This window comes from Halichoerus grypus, chromosome 3, assembly GCF_964656455.1.
Source record: "Halichoerus grypus chromosome 3, mHalGry1.hap1.1, whole genome shotgun sequence".
In the NCBI taxonomy this organism is placed as follows: Eukaryota; Metazoa; Chordata; class Mammalia; order Carnivora; family Phocidae; genus Halichoerus; species Halichoerus grypus.
The window spans coordinates 157,828,027-157,850,932 of NC_135714.1; the positions used below are offsets into that span (position 1 = coordinate 157,828,027).

Sequence of the window (22,906 nt, forward strand, 5' to 3'; positions counted from 1 at the left end):
GGTCAGCCACTCCTCAGTGAGTGCTTCTGAGTGGAAATAGGATCCAGGAGATCTGAAACCTAACAGTGAAATTCCTGATTTCCCTCTGTCTGTCTAAAAATACCCCCAAGGCCCCCAAATCCCTTTTGAATTACCAAGCTCTTATTTTATACTGAAAATACAATAAAGAGTTGCTGTGGTCTGAATGCCAAAATTCATGTGTGGAAATCCTGCCCCCCATTGTGATGGGATTAAGTAGTCTGTGGCAGGTGCATAGGTCATGAGGGTGGAGCCCCCATGAATGGGATGAGTGCCCTTATAAAAGAGACCCCAGAGCACTCCATCACCCTTTCTGCCATGTGAGGACACAGAGAGAAGTCAGTGTCTGTGAATCAGGAGGCAGGTCCTCACCAGACACCAAATCTGCTGGCGCCTGACCTTGGACTTTCCCAGCCTCTAGAACTGTGAGAAATAAATGTCTTGTTTATAAGCCACCGAGTCTGTGGGATCCTGTTATAGCAGCCCCAGAGGAGTAAGACAACAGGTCTTCCAAATGAGTTTAAGACTTTGGTTTTAAAGATTTTATTTATCTATCGATCTACCTATCCATTCATTCAGAGAGAGAGAGTGCGCGCGCGCGCATGTGAGAGCATGAGTGGGGGGAGGGGCAGAGGGAGAGAGAGATCAGGCAGACTCCACTCGTGGGGCTCGATCTCACGACCCTGAGATCATGACCTGAGCCAAAATCAAGAGTCGGACGCTTCACCGACTGAGCCACCCAAGCGCCCCAAAGCTTGGGTTTTGATGTATTTCCAGATAAAATGTGTTAGAAAATGTTTTTTAAAAGAAGCAAAAACCCGCCACTTACTTTAAGATCTGCTCTGGAACTGGTTTGTCTTTGTAGCTGGGCGGCAGGCTCATCACCGGCTTTACGGTGAAACACTGCATGTCTGAGGAGCTCGTTAAGGAAGGACAAGGGGCTGGGCTGTGAAGCTGTCCCAGGCAGAAAGCCCCGCCTATTCCTCCTGCTTTGCAGGTGGAAATGGTACCTGCCTGACGTACTCCTTTTTCCTGACTACCAGGACTGCATTCAAAACAGGGTTCCCTGAGGTATTACCCAAACGCCTTATTAAGTAATAATCCTAGGACATTTTGGTCAGACAGCTGGCAAGCAACCCTGCCACAGGAAAATAGGCATCAATGAACTATCAGGTGAAGAGGGATTTGAATCAGTTTTAAATCATTTCTTTTGGACACGCATGCCTCTGAAACAGCCGGACTCCAGAGCCTGCGCAGGAGGAACGTCTGGTATCTGTGGCTATCACTTGTTGATGGACGGCCATAGCTGGGCACTGAACGAGGTTCTCAATATGTTCCCGCCAATAATAAACACAACAACCAACAGGCAGATGTTATGAATCTCCTTCTACAGATGAGGAATCTGAGGCTCTAAGAATATCCAGAGCGCATAACTGGTACATGATGAAGTCGGGCTTTTAATCCAGCTCAGGGGGAGACCCGTCTCTCTGACTTGATAATTTAAATAATGACTTTTTTTGTCCTCGCCAGTACAGATATACTGTTTCAAAATCGACAGCATTTAAAGTTGAGGTGAAAGCCCTGGGTCGGGACAGAACAGTGACTCCCAGCATCTCTGGGTGATGTGCAGCCCCGGGGAACCAGAACCACACGACGCTCACTCAGGACGCACAATGAGAATTCACAGCTGCTGAATTAGAATCTCTCTGTGGTGAGTCTCATGTATAACAAAATCTGAGGACCACTGGGCTGTGCTTTACCCTGGTCTAGTTGACAGAGCATTTTCACAGAAATGACCTCCTTTTTATTTTGATCCTTCCAGAAGTGCTACTGGGTATTTAGGGAAAACAGACTCACACCTCATGGATGAGAAACCAAGGCCTGGAAGAAGGAAGCCATTTGGGAAAGGTTACAGCCACAGGAAATCCTACATCCAGTTCTTGAAGACCTCTTGTCATTCCCACACCACGAAGGCACCTCCGTTGTCTCCTGAACCCACATAACCCAAACAAGGATTTATCCTGGAAGACCATTCTTTTCCAAGCATCTGCTACGTATTAACAGGTTGCCGTTCTCTTAAAGGTGTGCCTGTCTATTGGTCTGTTATTATTATTGTCAATCTTTCTTACCATCTACTTACAACCTACTTACCAACCTATATGTATAATAATGGCCAATATATATTGAATTTTTACTATGTACCAGGCACTGTTCCTAATATTTGACAGATATTTAGTCAATCTTTACAAGAACTCCATGAGAAAGAATGAACATCATCTCCATTTTATAGATGGGAAAACCAAGGCGCAGAGAAATTAAGGAACTTCTCAAAGGGACACAGTAAGTGACAGAGCTGAGACTCGAACCCAGGCACCTTGGCTCAAGAGCCCGTTCTCTTACCTACCCTGTCACACCGGCTCTGGCTTATCTACCTTTCTTTGAATAGTGTTCAATTTTAGAACATCTTTATTTTAGCACAAAACACATGAACAAGTCTTAAAAATAATTTTGTTATGGAGCTCTTAGTATTTTGTTCTTGTTTTCTTTTTAAGTCATTGCATGTTACAAAAGAAGAGCTATACGTCTTTATCCAGAATCCAGAATTCTCTACAGCCAGTCTATGTCCTCCTCAAGCTCCCCATATGGCTATAAAACATATCCTTTCATATTCAAGATTTCCTTATCTCCTCTCTCCTTTACTTCATAACCATGTGCTAAGGACGTTAGGGTCCCAAAGCTTTTACACAGAATGGGAAACTGAGTCAGAACTGTTACATGAGTGGTCGGAGGGCAGGACATATCTGCGTGCAGAGACGGGACTGAACCCTTAGCTTCTGTGGCTGGGCCGGGCCATGTCTCCCCGAGGTGAGGATACACTGCTTTGGGGACGACTTGATGTCCTCTCCCGGGGGCGTGGTGCTGGTCATCTTCTCGGCATTGGGGAACTGGGTCAGCAACCTCAGGCTGAAGTCTTCTCGCCTCTCGTACTCCTTCCCCCGGTAGATGAAGATTTTGTTCTGCAGGTCAGAGACAGCAAGGGGAGTGATTACACATGAAGAGTGAAGGGGCAACTGGAGATCCTGGTGCTGAGGAAGCCACAGTCTTCCCCGGCCGAAGTGCATTCCACCAGCAAGTTCTCACTAAACACCTACTACGTGCCCCGCAGCAACCATCATATCTGGCAAGAGCTCATGGTTTATTGGGGGAGATAAGTCAACGGCATAAAGCTGTCTCCGCAGTGCTTCTCAGAGTGCGGCCCCATGACCACCGCCGGTCTGCAAACGGTCTGCACTGACCCACAGGGAGATGAGCTTATGCCCTAAGGTAGATCCACGATGTCACCAGGCACGCTGTTGAATTTAGCTGATTTTCATAGCAAGACATTCTCAACAAAGGAAGGAAGTGCATGAATTTGCTTCACATGCAAGCCTTTGTCTTATCATGATCCAGCTGCGGACCAGCACTGGAGTGGCGCTGACGTAGAGAACGGGAAAGTACGAAGAGAGTCCACACAACAAATCTCCATTAACAGAGAACAGGAATAATGTACAGCAGTCCGTCTGCAATCCTGAAAATCACTGTGGGTGGCGATGTCAAAGGCTCACAGGATGTAACTCTACTAAGTCCTATTCTCTCCCTTCTAATCTACATTCTTTTTCTGTTTAATAAAATTAATAAAATTGGATTTTTTTAGAAAGAAATTTCCTAGGCTCCAGACATAGGAGTAATTTGACTCATAACTGCTATTGCCCACGCAAGTTCAAATGTAGCCATGTTTCAAAGGTTCTTGCTCATCTGATGATCGCTCAGATGAGTACTTAGCATTGGCAGCCCATACCTGATCCATTTTTTAACTAAACCTTGGGCCCCTATTGTCCTGGAAAATATTTTTAAAAATCACCTGCCCGTTCATCTAGCAGATAGGTATTGGACAAACAGGAGATATGCTAAGACACTAGGGATATAATGATGATCCTACTCTCACAAAACTCACCTTCTGCTGGGCAGAAACAGAGAACAAGTAAGTATGATAGTTTATATAAGTAACAGGAAGGCAATATACCTTCTAGGAGAAACACTGATGGTAGGAAAAACTGCCAGGTCTTTTGGAATAGATGATGAAGTTTTTCCAAGCTAGGAAAGATTTACATGACTAATCCATGCTTTATGCAATTCCATCATTCAGGCAAAACTGTGGTAGGTAAGGAAGCAGAGTATTTGGCAGCACTAATCGTAGGATGTGGACAACAATGTGAACGGAAGCAGACAAGCATAAGGTCAGCACACAGTAGCGCAGAGTGAAAAGAGGGGCTTCGAGGAGAACATGGCATTGACTGGGCCCAGATGCACGGACACGGTAAGGAGAGGAGAAGAGAAGGGGAGGACAACCAGCAGGAGGAGTGAAAGAAAGGACAGGGCCACAGGGCAGAAAGTATGGAACTGAAGTAGAAGAAAATAAGCTTGGATGAGCCAGAGCACTGAAAGGCAGGCACCAGTTCCTAAGGCCTGGGGAATTCACTGGAGGTTCTAGAAGGAGGGAGTGACATGACGGAAGCAGTGCATAGACAACCTCAGTGGACAGTGGGGTGTGCATCTAACTGCAGGACCCCCAGGTAGGACTGAGTGGGAGGAGAAGCTACGGGATCTGGCGTCTGACCCTGGGATCTGGTGAAGGGCAAAGAAGATGGGGAGAATCACCAAGGATTCTGAGCTTGCTGGGCCCAGAGCAGGAGGCTCAGTGGGGCCCCTGACAGAAGCAGGGAAGAAGGAGGCCTGGCTGGGCTAGGGCAGGGGTGGGGGGAGAGGACAACACGATTTTAGATATTCTGAGTTTGGGGAAATGGTCCATACCACAGAAGGGCATGGAGGTTACATCATGCAGAGGCTTTTATATTTTTCAGCACTCTCTGACAACACCTAACATCCACAAACCACTTTACAGTTTATAAAGCCCTCCTGTATGCTATTTACTTAATTCCGAAGCAACCCTGTGACATGGGCAGTATTTCTCTAACTTACACGTCAGAAAATGTGGAGGTTACATGATTTGGTCGAAATCCTATAGTCACCCAGCAGATGATGGAGACCCCCCCCTTTTTCAACTTGAAGGTCTAACCTTTGCCCTGAACCAGTGCTGTCTCCAGCTCACGCCCCCAAATGCATGTGACACAGCAGTCACACACACATGCACGCACACACATATGCACGCACACACACACGCATGGCAGGCACCCCTGCCTTACTGGGACTGGAGCACCGAGACTGACCGCCGATCTCGGTCTAGAACCTACTGCAGGGCACCTTCCCAGACCCTCTCCTTCTGGTGCTCCGTTCTCTCTCCCCACGCTATCTCCTCCACACTCGAATAACCCACAACTTTATCCGCAGTCTGGAACTTTCCTTTGAGTTCTGGGTCCATGTATCAGACTGTTGACTCGCATCTGTTGGATGTTCCACATTACCTCACACTGAGTATGGCCCCAACCAGACGTTCACAAAGAACGTATAAAGATCTGAAAGGCCATCTGCAATCCGGGACCCCGAGCCACCTGCCCCCCCTTCTCTACTTGCCCTCTTGTTCACACTCCTCCAGCTTCACGGCTTTTGAACCACTGTTCTCACTGCCTGGCCCCCCATCTCATCTCTTGATGGCCACCTGGCTTATTCCCTCACTTCTTTCAGGTCCTTGCTCAAATGTCATTTTCTTACTGACATCCTTCCCATTCACTCTATTTAAAATTACAACTCTACCCCCATCACCTGCCTCTTTCTTCCCCCGCCCCGACATTTTCTCCATGATACATACGGAGGGTCTACACGGGGTGAGGCATTGTTCTAGGCCATCAGACATACTAAGTGTGTTTACTTTTTGTGTGTCTCCAAGCTAGAATATAAGTTCCATAATTTCAAGGATTTGGGTTGTTTTGGACTGTGCCTCCATGCCTATAATACAGTAAGGCACAGAGTAAGAGTTCAATCAATAGTTATTCAATGAATGGACTGAATCTCTCTACCATGACTCTATTTTCCAGTATTGCTGTCTTACTGGATGGCTCCACAGCCCTTCCTGTTATGCAGCCAGAAATTGAGAAATCATTCTTGCCACCTCCCTCCTTCCTCACCCACGTGTCCCAACAACAATCATCAAATACTGCTACTTCACTATTCAAAATCTTTCCATTTTTCTCTAAAGCTACCTCCCCAGGACGACCGGCCATCCCTTCCCTCAACATCTACAACAGTCTCTAAGTGGCTTATCTGTACACATCCGACCATTGTCCGTACCAGCCAGGTGATGGATGACCTTGCCAACACACAGAGTCCGCCACGGTTCCCTCCTGCTCTTGGGGTGCTGACAACACAGTCAGGGCAGCCCCACGGCCCTGCCCTGCATGTTCTCCCCATGCTTCGGGCCTCAACTCCCCGCTCGCCCCATGCCCTCCCTTCCCGGGCACTGCCATGCGCTTGCTTGTCACTTTCTCTGCCTGCAATGCTTTTCTCCTACCACCTTTATCTCCAAAACTCCACGCTCACCTCTAAATTGCAGCCGAAGCAGAAATTCCCTGGGAAGTCTTTCCTGACTCTTAAAAAAAAAAATTCAGGCATAATTTACATGTAGTAAAATCTACCCTCTTTAGTGTAAAATTCCGTGAGTTTTGACAAACATAACCATGATCACAATCAAAATACAGAACAGTTTCATCACCATCCAAAATTTCTCCATGCCTCTGAAGCCCAACCCTCCCCTTCAATGACGAGACAACAACTCATCTGCTTTCTACCCCTGTTGTAAGTGTCGGCTTGGCCAGATGCCATGTAAATAAAATCATAGAGTATGCAGACTTTGTGGTCTCAGTTCTTTTACTTAGTACAATGCATCCGAGACTCAGCCACACGCTTGTGTGTATCAGGAGTTTATTCCTATTTATTACCGAGTACTGTTCCGTTGTATGGCTATCCCACAGTTTGTTTACCCCTTCGCCAATTGAGGGACATGTGAGTTGTACCCAGTCTTTGGCGATTATAAATAATAAAGAATCATGTGATACCCGTCTTGGTCAGTTTCAATTTCCATTCTTTTGCGTGATTATTTAATTAACGTTACACCTGTGAGGCTGTGAATTCCGTGACAGTAAGGCCCACAATCTGATTCGATTCTGCCCCGTGTGTTCCTGGCAGGCACTCAGTAAATAGTTACTGAATGAATGGGTTACCTCCTCATTGGGCACTATGAGGAATGTAAAGTCCTTCCTTTCTCACTTTTTCTTAAATCCGGGAAGGAAAATGGGTCGTTTGTTTAAACACAGCCAGCTCTAAAGAGGCTTCCTTTTTTTGTGTGGGGAAAAAATAAGATTTGTTTGTTTTTTAGATTTTAAAATCAGTATCATGTTATAGAAAATTTTGAGAAGGAAGGAAAACATGGTCCTTCTCACGATTACAACACTTATTTTTATTTTTGTGAAACTTTTGCAGTCTTGTCCTCGGGATATTTGCTTTCCAACCGGCTCTGGCTGGAAATAAAACAAACAGCTGAATACATCAATCCACACTTTTCCCCAGCCTGACCTGTAGCAGCTGAGCAGTGGAGGCGATGGTTCTGTTTTTCCCTTTTTCATTCCACCTGGGAAAAGTCATTTTACAAAGGAGCTGCCAGAATACCCGAGGCTGGGGGTGTGCGGTGAAGCGGCCGGCCACGCAGGAAGTGGTCCCCCCCCCTTCACCGCTGACCTCCCACAGCGCTAACACGGGCCTCCAGCTGTTCACACACTAGGCCCATCTGGAAAAGAGATGAAGACCTTCCCTCCTTCAGACTGCATGGCTTAATGGCTCCGAGGACCACCCTGAGGTTGCTTACCCGAAGGAAAGAAGGAAAGCCCTGTCCGTAGTATCCAACAGCAAAGTATTCAGGCTGAGGCCTCATTGCTTTAATGATGTTCTCATAAAACGAGGCTCTTTTTTTCTGGAAAACAAAATAAGACATTCCACAGGGAGGTTACAAGGGCACCATTGAGGGGTGGGGAAGATCAGACTATTTGCTTTGTTGTTTCCCATGGGCCAACAGGCAAATGGAAAGCCTTTGGAAAATACCCTGTAGGCCCCAGAAGTTATCCCTTTCTTGGAGCGTACGGTTTGGACCTGGGTCCGTGAAGGAGCCTTGGCGGGTCTGGCAATCTCGGGAGTTGCCTGCAGGAAGATGCACGCGTGTGCGTTCCTCTGTGGAGGGAGGCAGTGTTTAGCTCTCACCAGTTTCCTGAAGAGGGTTCAGGACCCTTAAAAGGTTAAAAAGCCCTTTCTGAGGTTCACAGAGGGTGGTTGCACATGAGAAAAGACGATAAAGAACTTTCTGGTTTGTGCCGGTGATTTGGACTAACGTCCTTGGTTCAGCTACAAGTGCCCAGAAGGTGGTGGTGATGTTCTGTTTTTCAGTGTCTGATCCCAGCCCGAGCTTTAATCCTTCCCATGGGAACAGGTTTCCCAGCCAGGGCTAAGAGTAAGCCTTAAAGAAAGCAAAATAGGGAGTCAGACCTGGGTCTTCAGGGCATGTCCCCAGGCCCCTCTCACAATGGTCCCATGACTGTATTACTTACTTTATTTAGGTGAAGGTTTCTAGCACGTTTTCTGCTCCATTTAGTTTATGAAATTAAGAAGTGATTTTGTGTGTGTGATGAGCTGGGGCTGGTACAACACACCGGCAAGTTCTTTTCAAAGTGATCTTGACAACTACCCCCTCAAAGAAGCTACATTTGACCCTTGAACAACATGTGTTTAAAATGGATGAATCCACTTACATGCAGCTGTTTTTGATAAATACAGTATAGTACTGGCAGTATTTTCTCTTCCTTTCAATTTTCTTAACATTTTCTCCCGCTTACTTTACTATAAGAACACAGTATATAACACATATACAAAATATGTGTTGATCAACTGTTCATGTTATCAATGAGACTTCTAGTCAACAATAGCTAACAATAGCCCATAAGTAGTTAAGTTTTGGGGGAGTCAAAAATTATATGTGGATTTTCAACTGTGGAAGAGGGGGTTGGCGCCCCTAAGCTCCCCACCCTGCGCTGTTCAAGGGTCAACTGTATTATTACGTAACAACAGGTGACCTGACCTTTTGCGATTCCACTACTAAAAATGATCAAATGTAATGTGTGTGGCCTACCACTGGGCATTCAGAGGGTGATTTCTGTTTTGCTATATTGTTTTTAGATAGTTGACCTGTGCCAATGGGCGGGCATAACACACAAGTTCATAGAACTGTGAAAGTACAGCACCCCAGTGACATTTTGGGAGAAGGAGAGAGGCAAAATTTGAGAATCAAGATCCAGCAGAAACACTTAACAACTTACTAAAATGTGTACAAGAAAAAAAAAAAAAAACAAGGCTCAAAGATTAGCAGTTCATTCATTCAGCAGGACCCTGAGGATGTGGACCACAGAACAAGTAATTTTGATGAACAGAAGATGTCAGAAAATATTTGAAAAATGGACAGTGTTCACAGAAGGCATCACAGAAGGCAGAGTAACTGAGAGGGTCAAGAGGAGATGGGTCAGGAATACAGAGGGTCCCTACTCTAGGGAAGCAGAATGCACAGAGAAGGGAGAGGGGTCTGTAGGCAAGGATCCTGAGCCTTTTATCAAAGATAATCTGGAGGAATAATGATAACAGCTTTTGGACCTCATCTTTTTTTCATTTTTCTTTCAAGCAAGGTTTGCTTTGCCACGGTTAAGAACACCGTTTATCTTGACTTCCTCAAATGTACAAAAACATCTTCACGAGCACAAATCTTAGCACCCCTGTTGGACACTTGACATAGTCTGACCCGGACTCACCAGCAGGTTGCCGAGGCCCTCGTAGTCAAATACTTTGCTCTCATAAGTCTCAGCCAACTCTTTGCTCAGTTTGATGGCCTTCTCCCACATCTTCGGAGAAAGAAAAGTAGGGTTACAAGCGGAGAACAAAGCAGTCACTGATCTGTCTGGGAAAGCCATGCTGACAGTTAACTAAGGAGTCAGGTGGGTTGAGTTTCTACAGATATTCTCACCACGCCTGGTCACCTCTTGGATCAACTAAACCTTTTCTTCTGACATGATAAAGCTACTGTATCTTGCTGCTTTGCCAGGGGGCATGTTCTATAATTCTGTTTGTGAGAACATGAAGAACACCATGTGTCCCAAACAAAGCAATACTGCATTGAAAGGGGAAAGCACTAAGACCATTGAGAGCTGAGAGGAACCAGTTCTAAAGCCTGGGTTTTGAGATCATTGAAGTCTTGTTGGAGGGGAAAGGAAGTTAGTGTGGGCCCTAGTTCTGGTTCTGGGGTGTGTGCGCGTTTGTGTGTGTGTATGTGTGTGTGTGTATGTGCGTGTGTGTGCACGCGTGCGCGCGCTTTGAATTAGGTTGTTTGGGACAAGGGGAAAATGGAAGAAAGGCTAACCATTCTGTTGTGTGGAATCTGGGAAACTGTTTCTCCAATTTCGAGCACGGATTCTCTATTTCTGACCAAACTATCTACTTAGTCAAAGAGAATTTTAAGAAAAATGCCTTAAAGCATTGATGACCATGTAAGTTACAGCCTCCTGCGCATATTTGGTATCTGAGGCTAGCATCCCAGATTGAACCCTCTGTTCATTTTGATATTTCACAAAATGTCTCTTAGGTAGATGCTTTTAATGACACAGCACCTGGTAATTTCCTACTTGATTCTTATTAACCAGGTGCTATGTTCCATTGTGTCTGGCTGCTGAAAGAATGTATGCGCAGTTCACGTAGTTGTAAACCATTTAAAAATTCAGTCTTTTAAAATCATCATTTGCCAAATTTGCCCCCTCTGAAATTTCAGGGCCAGGATCCCTGGAACAAAGGCTCTGAAATGTGCCATATGGAAACTGTTCCAGATCAGCTGGGCCTGGAGCAGGAAGCCGGTTAACAGTATCCAAGAAGTCAAGCTCTCTCCTCATTTCACCCAATACTAAGTTATATCAGAAACAGGGAGACAGCCTGGCACAGAGCTTCTCAAAGTGTGGTCCCTGGTCTCTGGGAGTCCCCAAGATCCTCACACAGGGTCCGTAAGGTCACAATTATCTTCTTAGTAATAATAATACTATTTGCCTTTCTCAGTCCTCATGCTCTCATACAGTGGGGTTTCCCACAGGCTACAGAATGTGTAATACCACGGGAGACTGAATGCAGAAGCAGATAGGAGGATCCCACTATCTCCCAGATGCTAAAGAGATTTGCGAACATGTCAAACAATGCCACTCGAATCACTAATTTTTTGGAAAATATAGTAATTTTTAATAAATATGATTTATATATAATAGAAAAAAGTTTGTTCAGAGAACAAGTAAGTAAATGTTTTAAGATTCTCTGCTTTAATTTCTAAGTATACTCCTAGTATCAGTAGATATAATCCATGTGAAAAAAAGCTCTTTGGGATCCTCAGTGATTTTTGAGAGGGTCAAGGGGCACAGAGACCAAAGACTTTGAGCAAGTTTTTCATCTGTAAAAAAGATGTAATATCTACCTCATAGGGTTTTAGGGACAATTAAATTAGGAAAAAAAGTCTGGAAATAAGCCAAAACAGTAACTAGCACTAAATAGATTGTAGCTATTTTATTTTGATGATTATTTGCCTGATTTTTTTAATTAATTTTTTTTGTTTCAAGTTTTTATTTAAATTCCAGTTAGTTAACATATAGTGTAATATTAGTTTCAGGAGTAGAATTGAGTGATTCATCACTTACATACAACACCCTGTGCTCATCACAAGTGCCCTCCTTAATGCCCATTGCCCATCTAGCTCATCCCCCACCCACCTCCCTCCAGCAACCCTCAGTTTGTTCTCTATAGTTAAGAGTCTGTTTTATGGTTTGCCTCTTTTTTTTTTTCCTATGTTCATCTGTTTCGTTTCTTAAATTCCACATATGAGCGAATGTCTTCGTCTTTCTCTGACTTATTTTGCTTAGCATAATACACTCTAGCTCCATCCAAGTCATTGCAAATGGCAAGCTTTCATTCTTCTTTATGGCTGAGTAATAGTCCATTGTATGTATACCACGCCTTCTTTATGCATTCATCAGTTGTTGGACATTTGGGCTCTTTCCATAATTTGGCTACTGTTGATAATGCTGCTGTAAACATCAGGGCGCATGTGTCCCTTCAAATGTGCATTTTTGTATCCTTTGGGTAAATATCTAGTAGTGCAATTGTTGGGTTGTGGGGTAGCTCTATTTTTAACTTTCTGAGGAACCTCCATACTGTTTTCCAGAGTGGCTGGCTGTACCAGCTTGCATTCCCACCAACAGTGTAAGAGGGTTCCCCTTTCTCCACATCCTCGCCAACATCTGCTGTTTCCTGTGTTGTTGATTTTAGCCATTCTGACAGGTGTGAGGTGGTACCTCATTGTGGTTTTAATTTGTATTTCCTTGATGATGAGCGATGTTGAGTATCTTTGCATGTGTCTGTTAGCCATTTGGATGGCTTCTTTGGAAAAATGTCCATTCATGTCTTCTGCCCATTTCTTTAACTGGGTTATTTGTTTTTTTGGGTGTTGAGCTTGATAAGTTCTTTATAGATTTTGGATACCAACCCTTTATCAGATACGTCATTTGCAAATATCCTTTCCCATTCCAAAGGCTGTCTTGGCTTATTTATTTAACCAACAGGTTCCACTGCTAAACCAGGAATAGTGGCTGCAAGTGGCAGTCCATAAGAACTCTCCAGACCTCTGAAGTGAGTCAAATCTAGGATCTGTTTTGTTTGGATAGCACATGGTTTGTTTCTTCCTCCCCCTACCCCTTCCACCTTTTTCCCCCATTTTAAAAGCCTTTTAGCTAGACACGCGTTGTCCAGTTGACCAGAGACTCCACAACTTCCTGCCTAGTTCACATATTTATTTTACCTTTTTGAGAGCCCCTGGGGCAATTAATTAGGTTGCTTGTTACCTACAGTGTTAGGCGAGTAGTGGCCTGGGCATGGGATGTGCAGCTGGGGCTGGCCAACAATCTCTAGAGAATGCACTGAAAATGATGGTACTAGCTCCTGGCACTCGGAAGATTTAAAAGGTGAAATTATGGTTATGGAGAGTGGGGCCCTGGGCTGCCCATTATATTCTCCATTGGGTTAAGTGTCCTCAACATAACTGATCTTTAGTGACTTCTTTAGCCTAATTTATCTATTCATTTGCTTTCCCACTAAAAGTACCAGAATTCAAAGAAACACATGGGAATAATAAAGAGTAAGTCATGAGTCACTGTTTGAAAATAAAGGATTTATCTGGTCTTTGTCCTGAGTTCCTGGGAGGGAGCTTCTAAACCCCTGGAATTTCTCCAGTGATGGGAGTGTCTGTGTTGTTTCTGATGGGCCCCTCAGACCACACCAGAGTTTATACTAATGAGGGGACTCACAGTGGGCCTCTAGATAGTCTCAGAACGGGGCTGGCCTTGCCAGAACTGCAGCCCACGGGATTAGAAGATCAGGGCCTTGAGCAACATGGTATCAGCCTGACCTCCAGGGAGGAGAGGGTTGCTGGAGACTGAGTTCACTCGGGCGGCCAAAGATTCAACCAACGAAGCCTTCAAATGAAACCCCAACAAAAACTATACACAGAGGCTCCGGTAAATTCTTAATGGTGAACATATCAATTTGCTGGGAGGGTGATGTGCCCTGAATCCACCCACGGGGAGAGGACACAGAAGCTCTGCATTTGGTATGCTCCTAGACCTTGCCCTATGTGTTTCTTCAGTTGGCTGGTCCTGATTTGTGTCCTTTAAGATAAAACTGTAATTGTAAGCACAGCACTTTACCAAGTTTTGTTAGTTGTTCCAGCATATTATCAAATCTGAGGGATTCATAGGACGCCCTCCCCCAATTTTTAATCAGTTGGTGATACGGGTGGGTGGCCCAGAGACCCCTGAACTGTGGCTGGTGTCTGAAGTGAGGGCTGTCTTACTGGGGACTATTTCCCTAACCTGAGGGAACTGTGCTAACTGTGGGGAGTTAGCATCAGAACTGCACTGCAGGGGCGCCTGGGTGGCTCAGTCGGTTAAGCGGCTGCCTTCGGCTCAGGTCATGATCCTGGGGTCCTGGGATCGAGTCCCACATCGGGCTCCCTGCTCAGCGGGGAGTCTGCTTCTCCCTCTCCCTCTGCCTGCAGCTCTGCCTACTTGTGCTCTCTCTCTCTATCTCTCTGTCAAATAAATAAATAAAATCTTAAAAAAAAAAAAAAAAAGAACTGCACGGCAACATTGCAGTCACTTTCTTCCTTTCCCTAATATGGAAACAGCCCAATACTCACTTTGCCTTTGTCAAAGTAGGATATGATTTCTTGATACAGCTTCTCTTTAAGCTCCTGCTGGGTATAGACATAGTAACTGTCCCTCTGAAGCAAATGGGGTACACAGGGCTTATCAGACCACTGAAAAACAAACAAAAGGAACAAAAGAGATTAACACAACATACTGATTAATTAAATTCATTAACCAAAGGAGATCCGTGTAAAAAGTATTCAGCCGATAAAAGTCATGGACATATTTGTATACGTTTTTGATTCGGCCATATTATTTAGATTATTTATTAAACACAAAAACGGCCCCCCCCCCCACACGACATACGCCAGCTTCAAAACAAGTGTCACACCAAATGGGCAACCACGTGAGGCATTCCTGTGAATAGTCAGGAAGGGGGCAGAGTGCTGCCCAACATAACTGCTGGTCACTGAAGGTATCATTCAGACAACAGGATAAAAGAAAAAAATTAGAAGTATAAAAATGGGAAGGAAGGGGTAAAACCATGACCGTGTGCAAAGACCGTATTCTTTGTAATCCATCCCTTCACAAAGCGTGCCAACTGAATGACTATCACGGATAATGAGAGAATTAAGCAGCGGCATAAAAATTAACAAATTTAGAAATAATTTAGAGACGGATTTCCCAGGAATCGATAACCATGCTGAAGAGAGAAGACCCCAACAAGAAAAAACCCCAAATGAGAAGATATCCAGGCACAACAACGTGAATGTACTTAAGGCCACTGAACGGTCCACTTAAAAATGGTTAAAACAGTAAAAGTTATGTTCTGTGTATTTTACCATAATTAAATTAAAAAGAAAAGGCATAATGAGGAATATGTAAGACTTCTATACAAAAAGTTTAATACACCCTTGAAGGGCACGGAAGCAGACCTGAACAAATGGAAAGTCCTATTATGTTTTTGGATAAAAAAATGCTACTCCATAAACATGGAAATTCTCCCTATATCAATGTTTTAATTTCACGATTCCAAAGTCCATATGGAAAAATAAACAAAAAGGAACAGGGCAGAAAACTCTGAAAAAAGAACAGCAATGAAGAGTAACTACCAGGTAGTAAAAACGTACATAAAACAGTGTGGTCCTGGTGCGTGGACAGACAGAGCGTTCATTCAGACCATGCAAAAGTATATGCAATCTGGCAAGAGACTTGCCTTGTGTAGCGATTTACTACATGATAAAGATGGAATATCATCCCAAGGAGGAAAATATGGACTATACTTAATAAACGGCATCCCTAAATTCAGTAGCTAGCTGGGGGTGGGGGGGCGGGGGGGGAGTTGCATCCACACCTCATACTTTACGCCAGTGTAGAGAGTTTAACTTTCTGAGCAGCACAGATGAAAAGACCTACCGTCACCGAGACACCGGAGTCTCTTTGTGATCACTCCACAGTCAACAAGCCCTCCCATCATCCCATATACAATAAGCCTGTCAGTACGCTGAACTTGAATATGAATTGTGAATGGCTGCCCTGGGAAGTGGTGAGGCAGAGGACTCCTGTTTTTAATGACAAAGCTAAGAATGATGCACATGTGTTATTTTAGTATAAAAATTAAATTATATCAGAAAATGAATTGCTAGGGGCAAGAATGGAGACAGGCAGATGTAACAGGGGGCTACCGTCATGCTCTAGGGAAGAGACAATGGACCAGGACACAGCAATGAAGATAAAGAAAAGTGGATAGAAAGGAGATACAATCAGGATCCCTAAAAGATGCCTGTACTCCCGTGCTCACTGCAGCTGAGACATGGAAACAACCTAAGCATCCAACAATGGATAAAGAAGATGTGGGATAAATATGCAATGGATGTCATTCAGCCACGGGAATGAAAAAAATCCTGCCATTCTGGGCAACATGGATGGACCCTGAGGGTGTTACAAGCGAAACAAGCCAGACAGAGAAAGACAAATACTATACGATAGCTCTTCCACGTGGACTCTAAAAAAAGCCAAACACATGAAAACAGAGGGCACAGTGGTGGTTACTGGGATTCAGGGGAGATGTTATTGAAGGATGCAAGTACAGCCAGAGCATAAATAAATCTTGGACTCTAATGCATAGTGATTACAGACAACAATACTGTATCACAAACTTCACATTTTCTCGGAGACTAGATCTTAATCGTTCCCACCCTGAAAAAAAAAAATAAAGGTAAGTATGTGACTTGAGAGAGGTGTTCATGGATGCTACAGGTCTGCGATTCTAGCTCAGCCTCGAAGTAGGAGGGTGAATAAAAGATGACAACAGGTATTTGCCTGAGCGCCTGGGTAGACGGAGGTGCCCTTTAGTAAAATGGGAAGAAAGAAGAGGGTAGGAATGGATCCAAGAACACCGTGGGGAATGACAGCTTCTGTTACTGCCGTGAGAAGTGCAAGCTGTCTATTAGCCGCTCACAGATTGTGATATGGAAAGAACAGTTCACACGTGAATGCAAAGTCAGAGGACTGGTCAGAGCTAGAAAGCATTATTCGGGATCCACGACATATAGGTGTATTTATATCCACGGCACACTACTTGGACTTTGTAAGGGAGTATAAGTAGGGAAGTGCTGCTATATTCATTTACAACTCATTTCTTGGCAGTTCTACAATTTTTTTTTTACATATATTAATCAACGTGTATTTTGTTTCTTCAGTTAGACTGTCAATTACTGGAGGCCTGTAAGGCTGTGCTCTGCTTCTGGAGGATTTTTAAATAAATGATAACTGACATTTTCCCAACCTGGGTCAGAAAATTAGCTGTGCTTGTTTAGAAGGCATACGAGCGCTCTTGGATAAAAGGATCTCCCTTGAATAAGGCTCCTTCCCATCCAAAATCATGAAGCGTGCAGGATTTGGTCCCAAAGGGCTTGGACAGTTGACTTCCCCCCCCAATGGAAAAAGGCATCCTGATGCACTTACTTGCAGCAGCTCAGCATGTAGGAGGAGGGTATAGGCGGCTTCTGTGTAGTTTTCAGAGTCTCGGTGCAAATCCCGCAGCTTGTACAAGTACCTGGTCAGAAGGGAAGGAAGGAGGCACTCTGCCGCTCGGGTTCAGCTCATTCCGCAACCAGGCCGCAGCCTGCTTCCCCATCTTTCCCTCCGTCCTTCCTTTCTCACAGACGAAGGAATCCATCACTTCCTGTCTCCCCCTCCCCCTAGCCCTCTCTGCTGCTTCTTGTCTGTGTGTCTTTCCCACTTCATCTGCTCTACTTTATACTTTATACTCTTCCTTTAATGCAGTGATGCTTAATTTTTTTTTAAAATGTCATGGACCTCTTTGGGAAGCTAGTAAGAGCTATGGAATCTCTCCCCAAGGAAATGCATATAGTTAAAGTCCAAGTTTGTTTCATGCTCAGGGCTTCCAGCATCCCAGGCTGATGGTCCTTGACAGAAGGCACCCGTCCATCCTTGCCTCTGCCCTATGCAGCCTTTCTTGACTGCTCTGGCCAGTCTTCTTTCCTTCCCTGGAATCCCAACACTATCCTCCCTATGCACTCCCTCAGAGTGTACTTATGCATCTGTCTAAAGAGTTTACCTTTTCGGGGGGAGGGGGTAGATCACTTACTTTCTGGTGTCTCTCAAAGCAGCAAGCATGGTGTTGGGACTTAGTATTTGCTTACTGAAGAAATAAATAATAAAGCCATGACATAAATGGCAAAAGCAGAAATCTCCTCCAGCTTACCTTATGTATATGTCCTCTCTCTTCTTTTCTTTATAAAAATTCTACCGAAAAAAAGGGTGGCAAAAATACCAATGTAAGTCAAAGGTTATGGAGAAGCTAGCCATGGAAATGGCCAAACCACTACTTTTGCTTTTCAACAGTGTCACTTTTCCAGAGGTTATTGTTTTCCTTTAACAAATACCCCCACAAAGAAAGGCAGTGACCAGTGATAAAGATAAGTTGAAGAATTATTTTTAGGACCATGCATCTAAAAAACATGAGGGCCTCTAAGTGAACAGACAGCCAACCGATACTCAAGTCAATGGACGGTCTTTTTTTTCTCAAGGGGTCAGTGGAATCAGGTTCTTCATTTATATTAAGCAGAGGAATGCACAGCAGCCTAAACGGAGGTCTGTGGTCCCGGTGATATATATCTAGGGAAAGGCAAGACCACGGAGTTCTACCACCATGAGGATTCCATAGACTCTCTCCTCCAGTTTCTGATGCAATATTGCCAACAACAAAGCAACCACATATAAACAAGACAGACAAAAAGGTGAAGGATGGCCTTCGAGTAAGAGCTGAGCCAAGAGCTTATGTTTCACTTTCCATGCCCATGTCTGTGGGAGCGGATATGAGTCCAAAGTAAGTCAGCAGTTCCAACTGGACTCAGCAGGACATAGACTCCATACAGGGGGCCCCAGGGTACCTTTGTGCCTACTCAGAGCTGAGCCACGCTTGCAGGGGTGGCCCAGCAGTGCCCTCTTGCCAACCCGGGGGCCTGGCACCTACCAGCACGTTCACAGTACAGCTCATGCGGTTCTCCTTGCTCTCGTCATGCATGATAATGGTTCTGTAGTCCAACAGGTGCTCTAACAGGCTGCTGACCAGGAATGCGAACACTTCTCCAGAGGTGGAGAGGTATTTATGTTTCCGGCAATGTTCTAGGAGCCTGGAAAGGTGGAGGTAGAGACAAATGCCCATGTTGCATACTGTCGGTCATTCCAGCACCGTTAATGAGCACTGTCCAAGGTCCTGGCAGCAGGTGGCGCCAGACCAGGAGACACACACCCTTCTGTGTAAGGCCATCCTATCCCAGGGCTTCGCTTATGCCGTCCCTCCTGGTGACTCAAGTCCTACATTGTCTTCAGGGCTTTGGCTCAAGTCCCACTGTCACTTAGAATCTCAGCCCACAATGCCCATCTTTGAACTTCTATCTGTACTTGTTTTTTGTTTTTGTCTTTTGTCGATACCACAGAAATGAGAACCTTTGCCCAAAAGGTTTATGTATGCTATCTGATCACTCTACTGAAACTGAAAGAGACCATCTTTTTATGTATTTTATTCTCCCTAAAGCCTAGCACTTCAAGGGCATCCTGTGGGCATTCTGGAAAGCCTTGGATCAGTGCCCAGTCTAGAGGACCCTAGGAATCTAGTGCACATCCACACACATGCCTCTTCAGACGAAAGTGCTATTTAGTCAACAACAAAAATGCAAAATTATAAATAAATAAGCTGAGGATAAACTTTTGATCTAAACCTTCTCCTGTTGGACCCAAATAGAGCAAAGCTATTCTATAGGGGCTTCTTGGATTTGACAAGAAGAAATCTTGGAGAACAAGAGAAAAAGAAAGAAATGGGCTCAAAGAATTAGCCCAGACTTTAGGATTACTCTTGAACACTGGAGATTTGTGTAGTCACATTTTTCTGAGTTAGTGATTCAGGAAGAATGAAGAAAAAAAGATCTTACAGTGAAAAATCAGATTGGGATTTAAAAAAAAGGGTAGTTTATCATCTGTAAATTGTGCGTATATACGTGTATATGTATGTAATTTCTCCATTTAATTCCTGTACGAGATCTGAATTACAAGAGTGATAATGTGGGAAGGTTTGAAACTCAAATGGGTAAACTTAACGGAAACAGGATAAAAAGATCAACGAATGGGTCTTGTCATCCACTAAAAGCAAAATAAGGTAAGAGTTCTGGTTCTTGAAAATATAGTTGAGTCATCAATTCAGTTCCATTTCTGAGCACCCAGTGTGTTGGCTCCTTAAATCTTAAAAAAACAAAAAAGAAAATAGAGTTGGGAGTCCCTTTCCCCAAGCATAGTCTAGTGCATGCCACTCCCACAAAAGAGGCGGACAACAAAATGATGGAGGCATACGCCCAGTCAACAGGTGACACAGCTGGTCAGTATCACAAAGGCTCAGAGACCCCAAGAAATGAGTAGGCTCAGGTGGTGAGCACCATGGATGATGGAGGACTTGAGGAAGGCAGCAGTGACCAGCACAAACCCACAGCAGCGACGCTCCGTCAGCACAGGCTCGGTAACAGATGCTGTGCGAACGCATCACCTCATTGAATCCTCAACCAATACCAAAGCGTACGTGCTATTCGTGCGGATGAAAAAGAGAGAGCCATCAGAGAGGTCGTCGGAACACTGGTCCGAAGTCACGCTCCTGGGATATGGCGAAAATGAGATCTGAAGGTTTCTCTAACTCCAACCTCCAAGTGTTTTTAACCACCTTTTAATGTTGTAATCCCACATGTGCAAAGGAGAATTCAGAGGGCAGGAGGGGTGCGCGGGGCATGTGTGGGTGGGTAGGGAGTGGCGGGGATACTGTGAGCACAGGAGGGAATGGAAACGGTGGATGTGGGGGAGGTGGGCAGGGCAGTGCAAAGATCAGCCTGGCTGGAGATATAACAGGTGTTCTTCGAGGCCCTCTACAGGGCAGAAGGTATTTTTAAAGGTAAAGCGGACTTTGAAATGTTTTTTTCCTTCCTCCTTTAAACTGGTGTTTTGAAGCCATAATTAGAGGCACTAGCACTTTTGGTGAAGTTCAGCGATTCACACACTGGGCAAAATGCCATTGCTCTGTACATCTCCCCCTTCTGCTCCATCTGCTCTGTTCTCGAAGGGCCGGCTGGCCAGGAAAACACGGACATTTGACTCACTCAGACAAACAAATGTCAGCAGTGGATGGTGGAAACTCCATTAACCCCACTGAGGACCATTTGTGGTGGTGACCCCAGTGCTTCTGGAACTGCTCGACCAGTCTGTAAGGGTAGTAGAAATCTGCTTCTCTCCCTCGCTAAATGATGCATCAACCTGAGACTTTGTTTCTGAAATACTCACAGTTTTTCCAGAAGGACCTTGTATTGTTCATCTCCTCTGCCCCCTTCCACCTCTTGGTCCAGCTTTGTGATCAACTCATTCTCAAACTGAAAGAAGAGTCAGAATTTCACAGGAGAATGCCAGGTATCCTTAGAAGAGGACATGTAAGACACCCAGCCAACCTTTCTAGATTCGACCCAACCCCTTTATTGAACTGTGAACGCTTTCCAACATATTCTAGGGGAAGATCGTACTTCACGTCATCCATTAATCATGTACCAGGGCTCTACCGAAACGCTCTAAACTGGTCTCATGTTATTTTGCTTTACATTGCAGGAAAAAAATGCCCTTTCCTCCTCTGAAGGAGACCTCAAAATAAGAGACCACCGCATCAGTCCCCCAATCCATGGCATTATTTTCGCAGCTGTGCTGCAACAGATAGGATTAAGATGTGTGATGTCAAATTTTAATTACCCAGAGATGCAGTGCTATTTTAGGAAACACGTGTAGCAAAAAGACGGTTTCTAGAACATCCGATTCTGTCTCTAATTATTTTACAAAATGAAAAGTAAACAGTTTTTAGACCAACTTGGACTTGTATTACTCAGGCAACTGCTTCTCTCTAGAGAAAGAAAGAGCAAGTGTTGACTATCTGTGCATCCAGAAGATTCCAGTTCTACCACTTACCATGTGGAAATTGCCGTTCCCGCTAAAGTTGAACTCACACTGCATCATGTCAAAGAAAATGGGGATGGTGGCTTTCCGGAGCTCGACCTCAGGGGTCAGGGTGACTTCCAGAATGGGACCCACCATGGAGGGGATAAATTTGATTTTGTGGGGACCTGAAATGAAAGTAAGTGAGGGTATTGAAAAGTGATTTCACTGGAAGTCAAGCGTCACCACATTCCTCCACCGGGCCAGAAGAAAAGAAAAAGGTCCCGTGGGTAACTCAACTCAATTCAGAAATGAGTGCCTAAATATTATATTCTGATGTCATAATACAAGAGCTACAAGTCAACTTTCACTTCTAGACACACAAAGAGGTCTCAGGGTTACTGGGACTTAAAATCGAAAGAACCCATCATGGGGTGCTCATTACATAGGAGTTGTGTGTGGGACGGTTCAAGGTCATACACTCACCCAGGTTATACCACATGTCCCGGATTCTGAAGCCGATTTCCTTTCTCATGTCCCCGTATCTAGGAAGAAGATCATAAACAAGAAAAAGATCTGCAGTGGAAATGAGTGCATATATTAAAATGATGAGGTGAGTAAAAATGGCCTTTTGCTCCTCTCGGTCACATTTATGACAGGTTTGAGGCAAGGTCACTTTAAGAGATACAGTCAATACCAAAAAGAGCCCCCAAAGAGAACTGGGCCACACGGAGAGGGGGACTTTACTAGCAGGAGGGGGGCCAAATGCGAACACTGAAAAGTAACAGAGAAATAAAATTGTCAAACTTATTGAAGGGAGAAGGGGGAGGAGCATTCTGGCCGATGTTGAGCAAAGAAACAAAACAAAACATAACAAGCATGAATGAAAAGGAAGATGAATGAGGTATGACTTATATAGTCATGTGACCAATGTCTAACAAACATGCTGACTTTATACATTTTTTATTTGAGTAACCCATCTGCGAACCAGTACATTCCAGTACTCACACTGAGAAGCTCAAGATATATTTTCTCAGTGGGGGGGTGCTGTCCCCAGAGGAATGAACGTTGGTCCTTGGGGGCACAGAAGGCTTACTGTTCTTACGTATGAAGTCCAAATATACATATAGTATACAAACAGATATGCAGCATATCTG

General features: G+C 44.5%; 1 protein-coding gene across 4 annotated transcripts in view; it reads right to left on the reverse strand.

Moving 5' to 3' along the window:
* Positions 1-22,906, reverse strand: part of DOCK5 (dedicator of cytokinesis 5) — a 205,822-nt gene that overhangs the window by 19,815 nt on the left and 163,101 nt on the right. For 3 of the 4 annotated variants that reach the window (XM_078069500.1, XM_078069498.1, XM_078069501.1), the window contains 11 exons: positions 22,236-22,294; positions 21,783-21,937; positions 21,117-21,202; positions 18,772-18,931; positions 18,001-18,041; positions 17,238-17,328; positions 14,321-14,440; positions 9,855-9,944; positions 7,874-7,978; positions 2,894-3,035; positions 848-929 (listed from right to left, as the gene is read on the reverse strand). In XM_078069500.1, coding sequence (XP_077925626.1) covers positions 848-929; positions 2,894-3,035; positions 7,874-7,978; positions 9,855-9,944; positions 14,321-14,440; positions 17,238-17,328; positions 18,001-18,041; positions 18,772-18,931; positions 21,117-21,202; positions 21,783-21,937; positions 22,236-22,294 — 1,131 coding nt within the window. The other variant, XM_078069502.1, reaches the window with a different exon arrangement.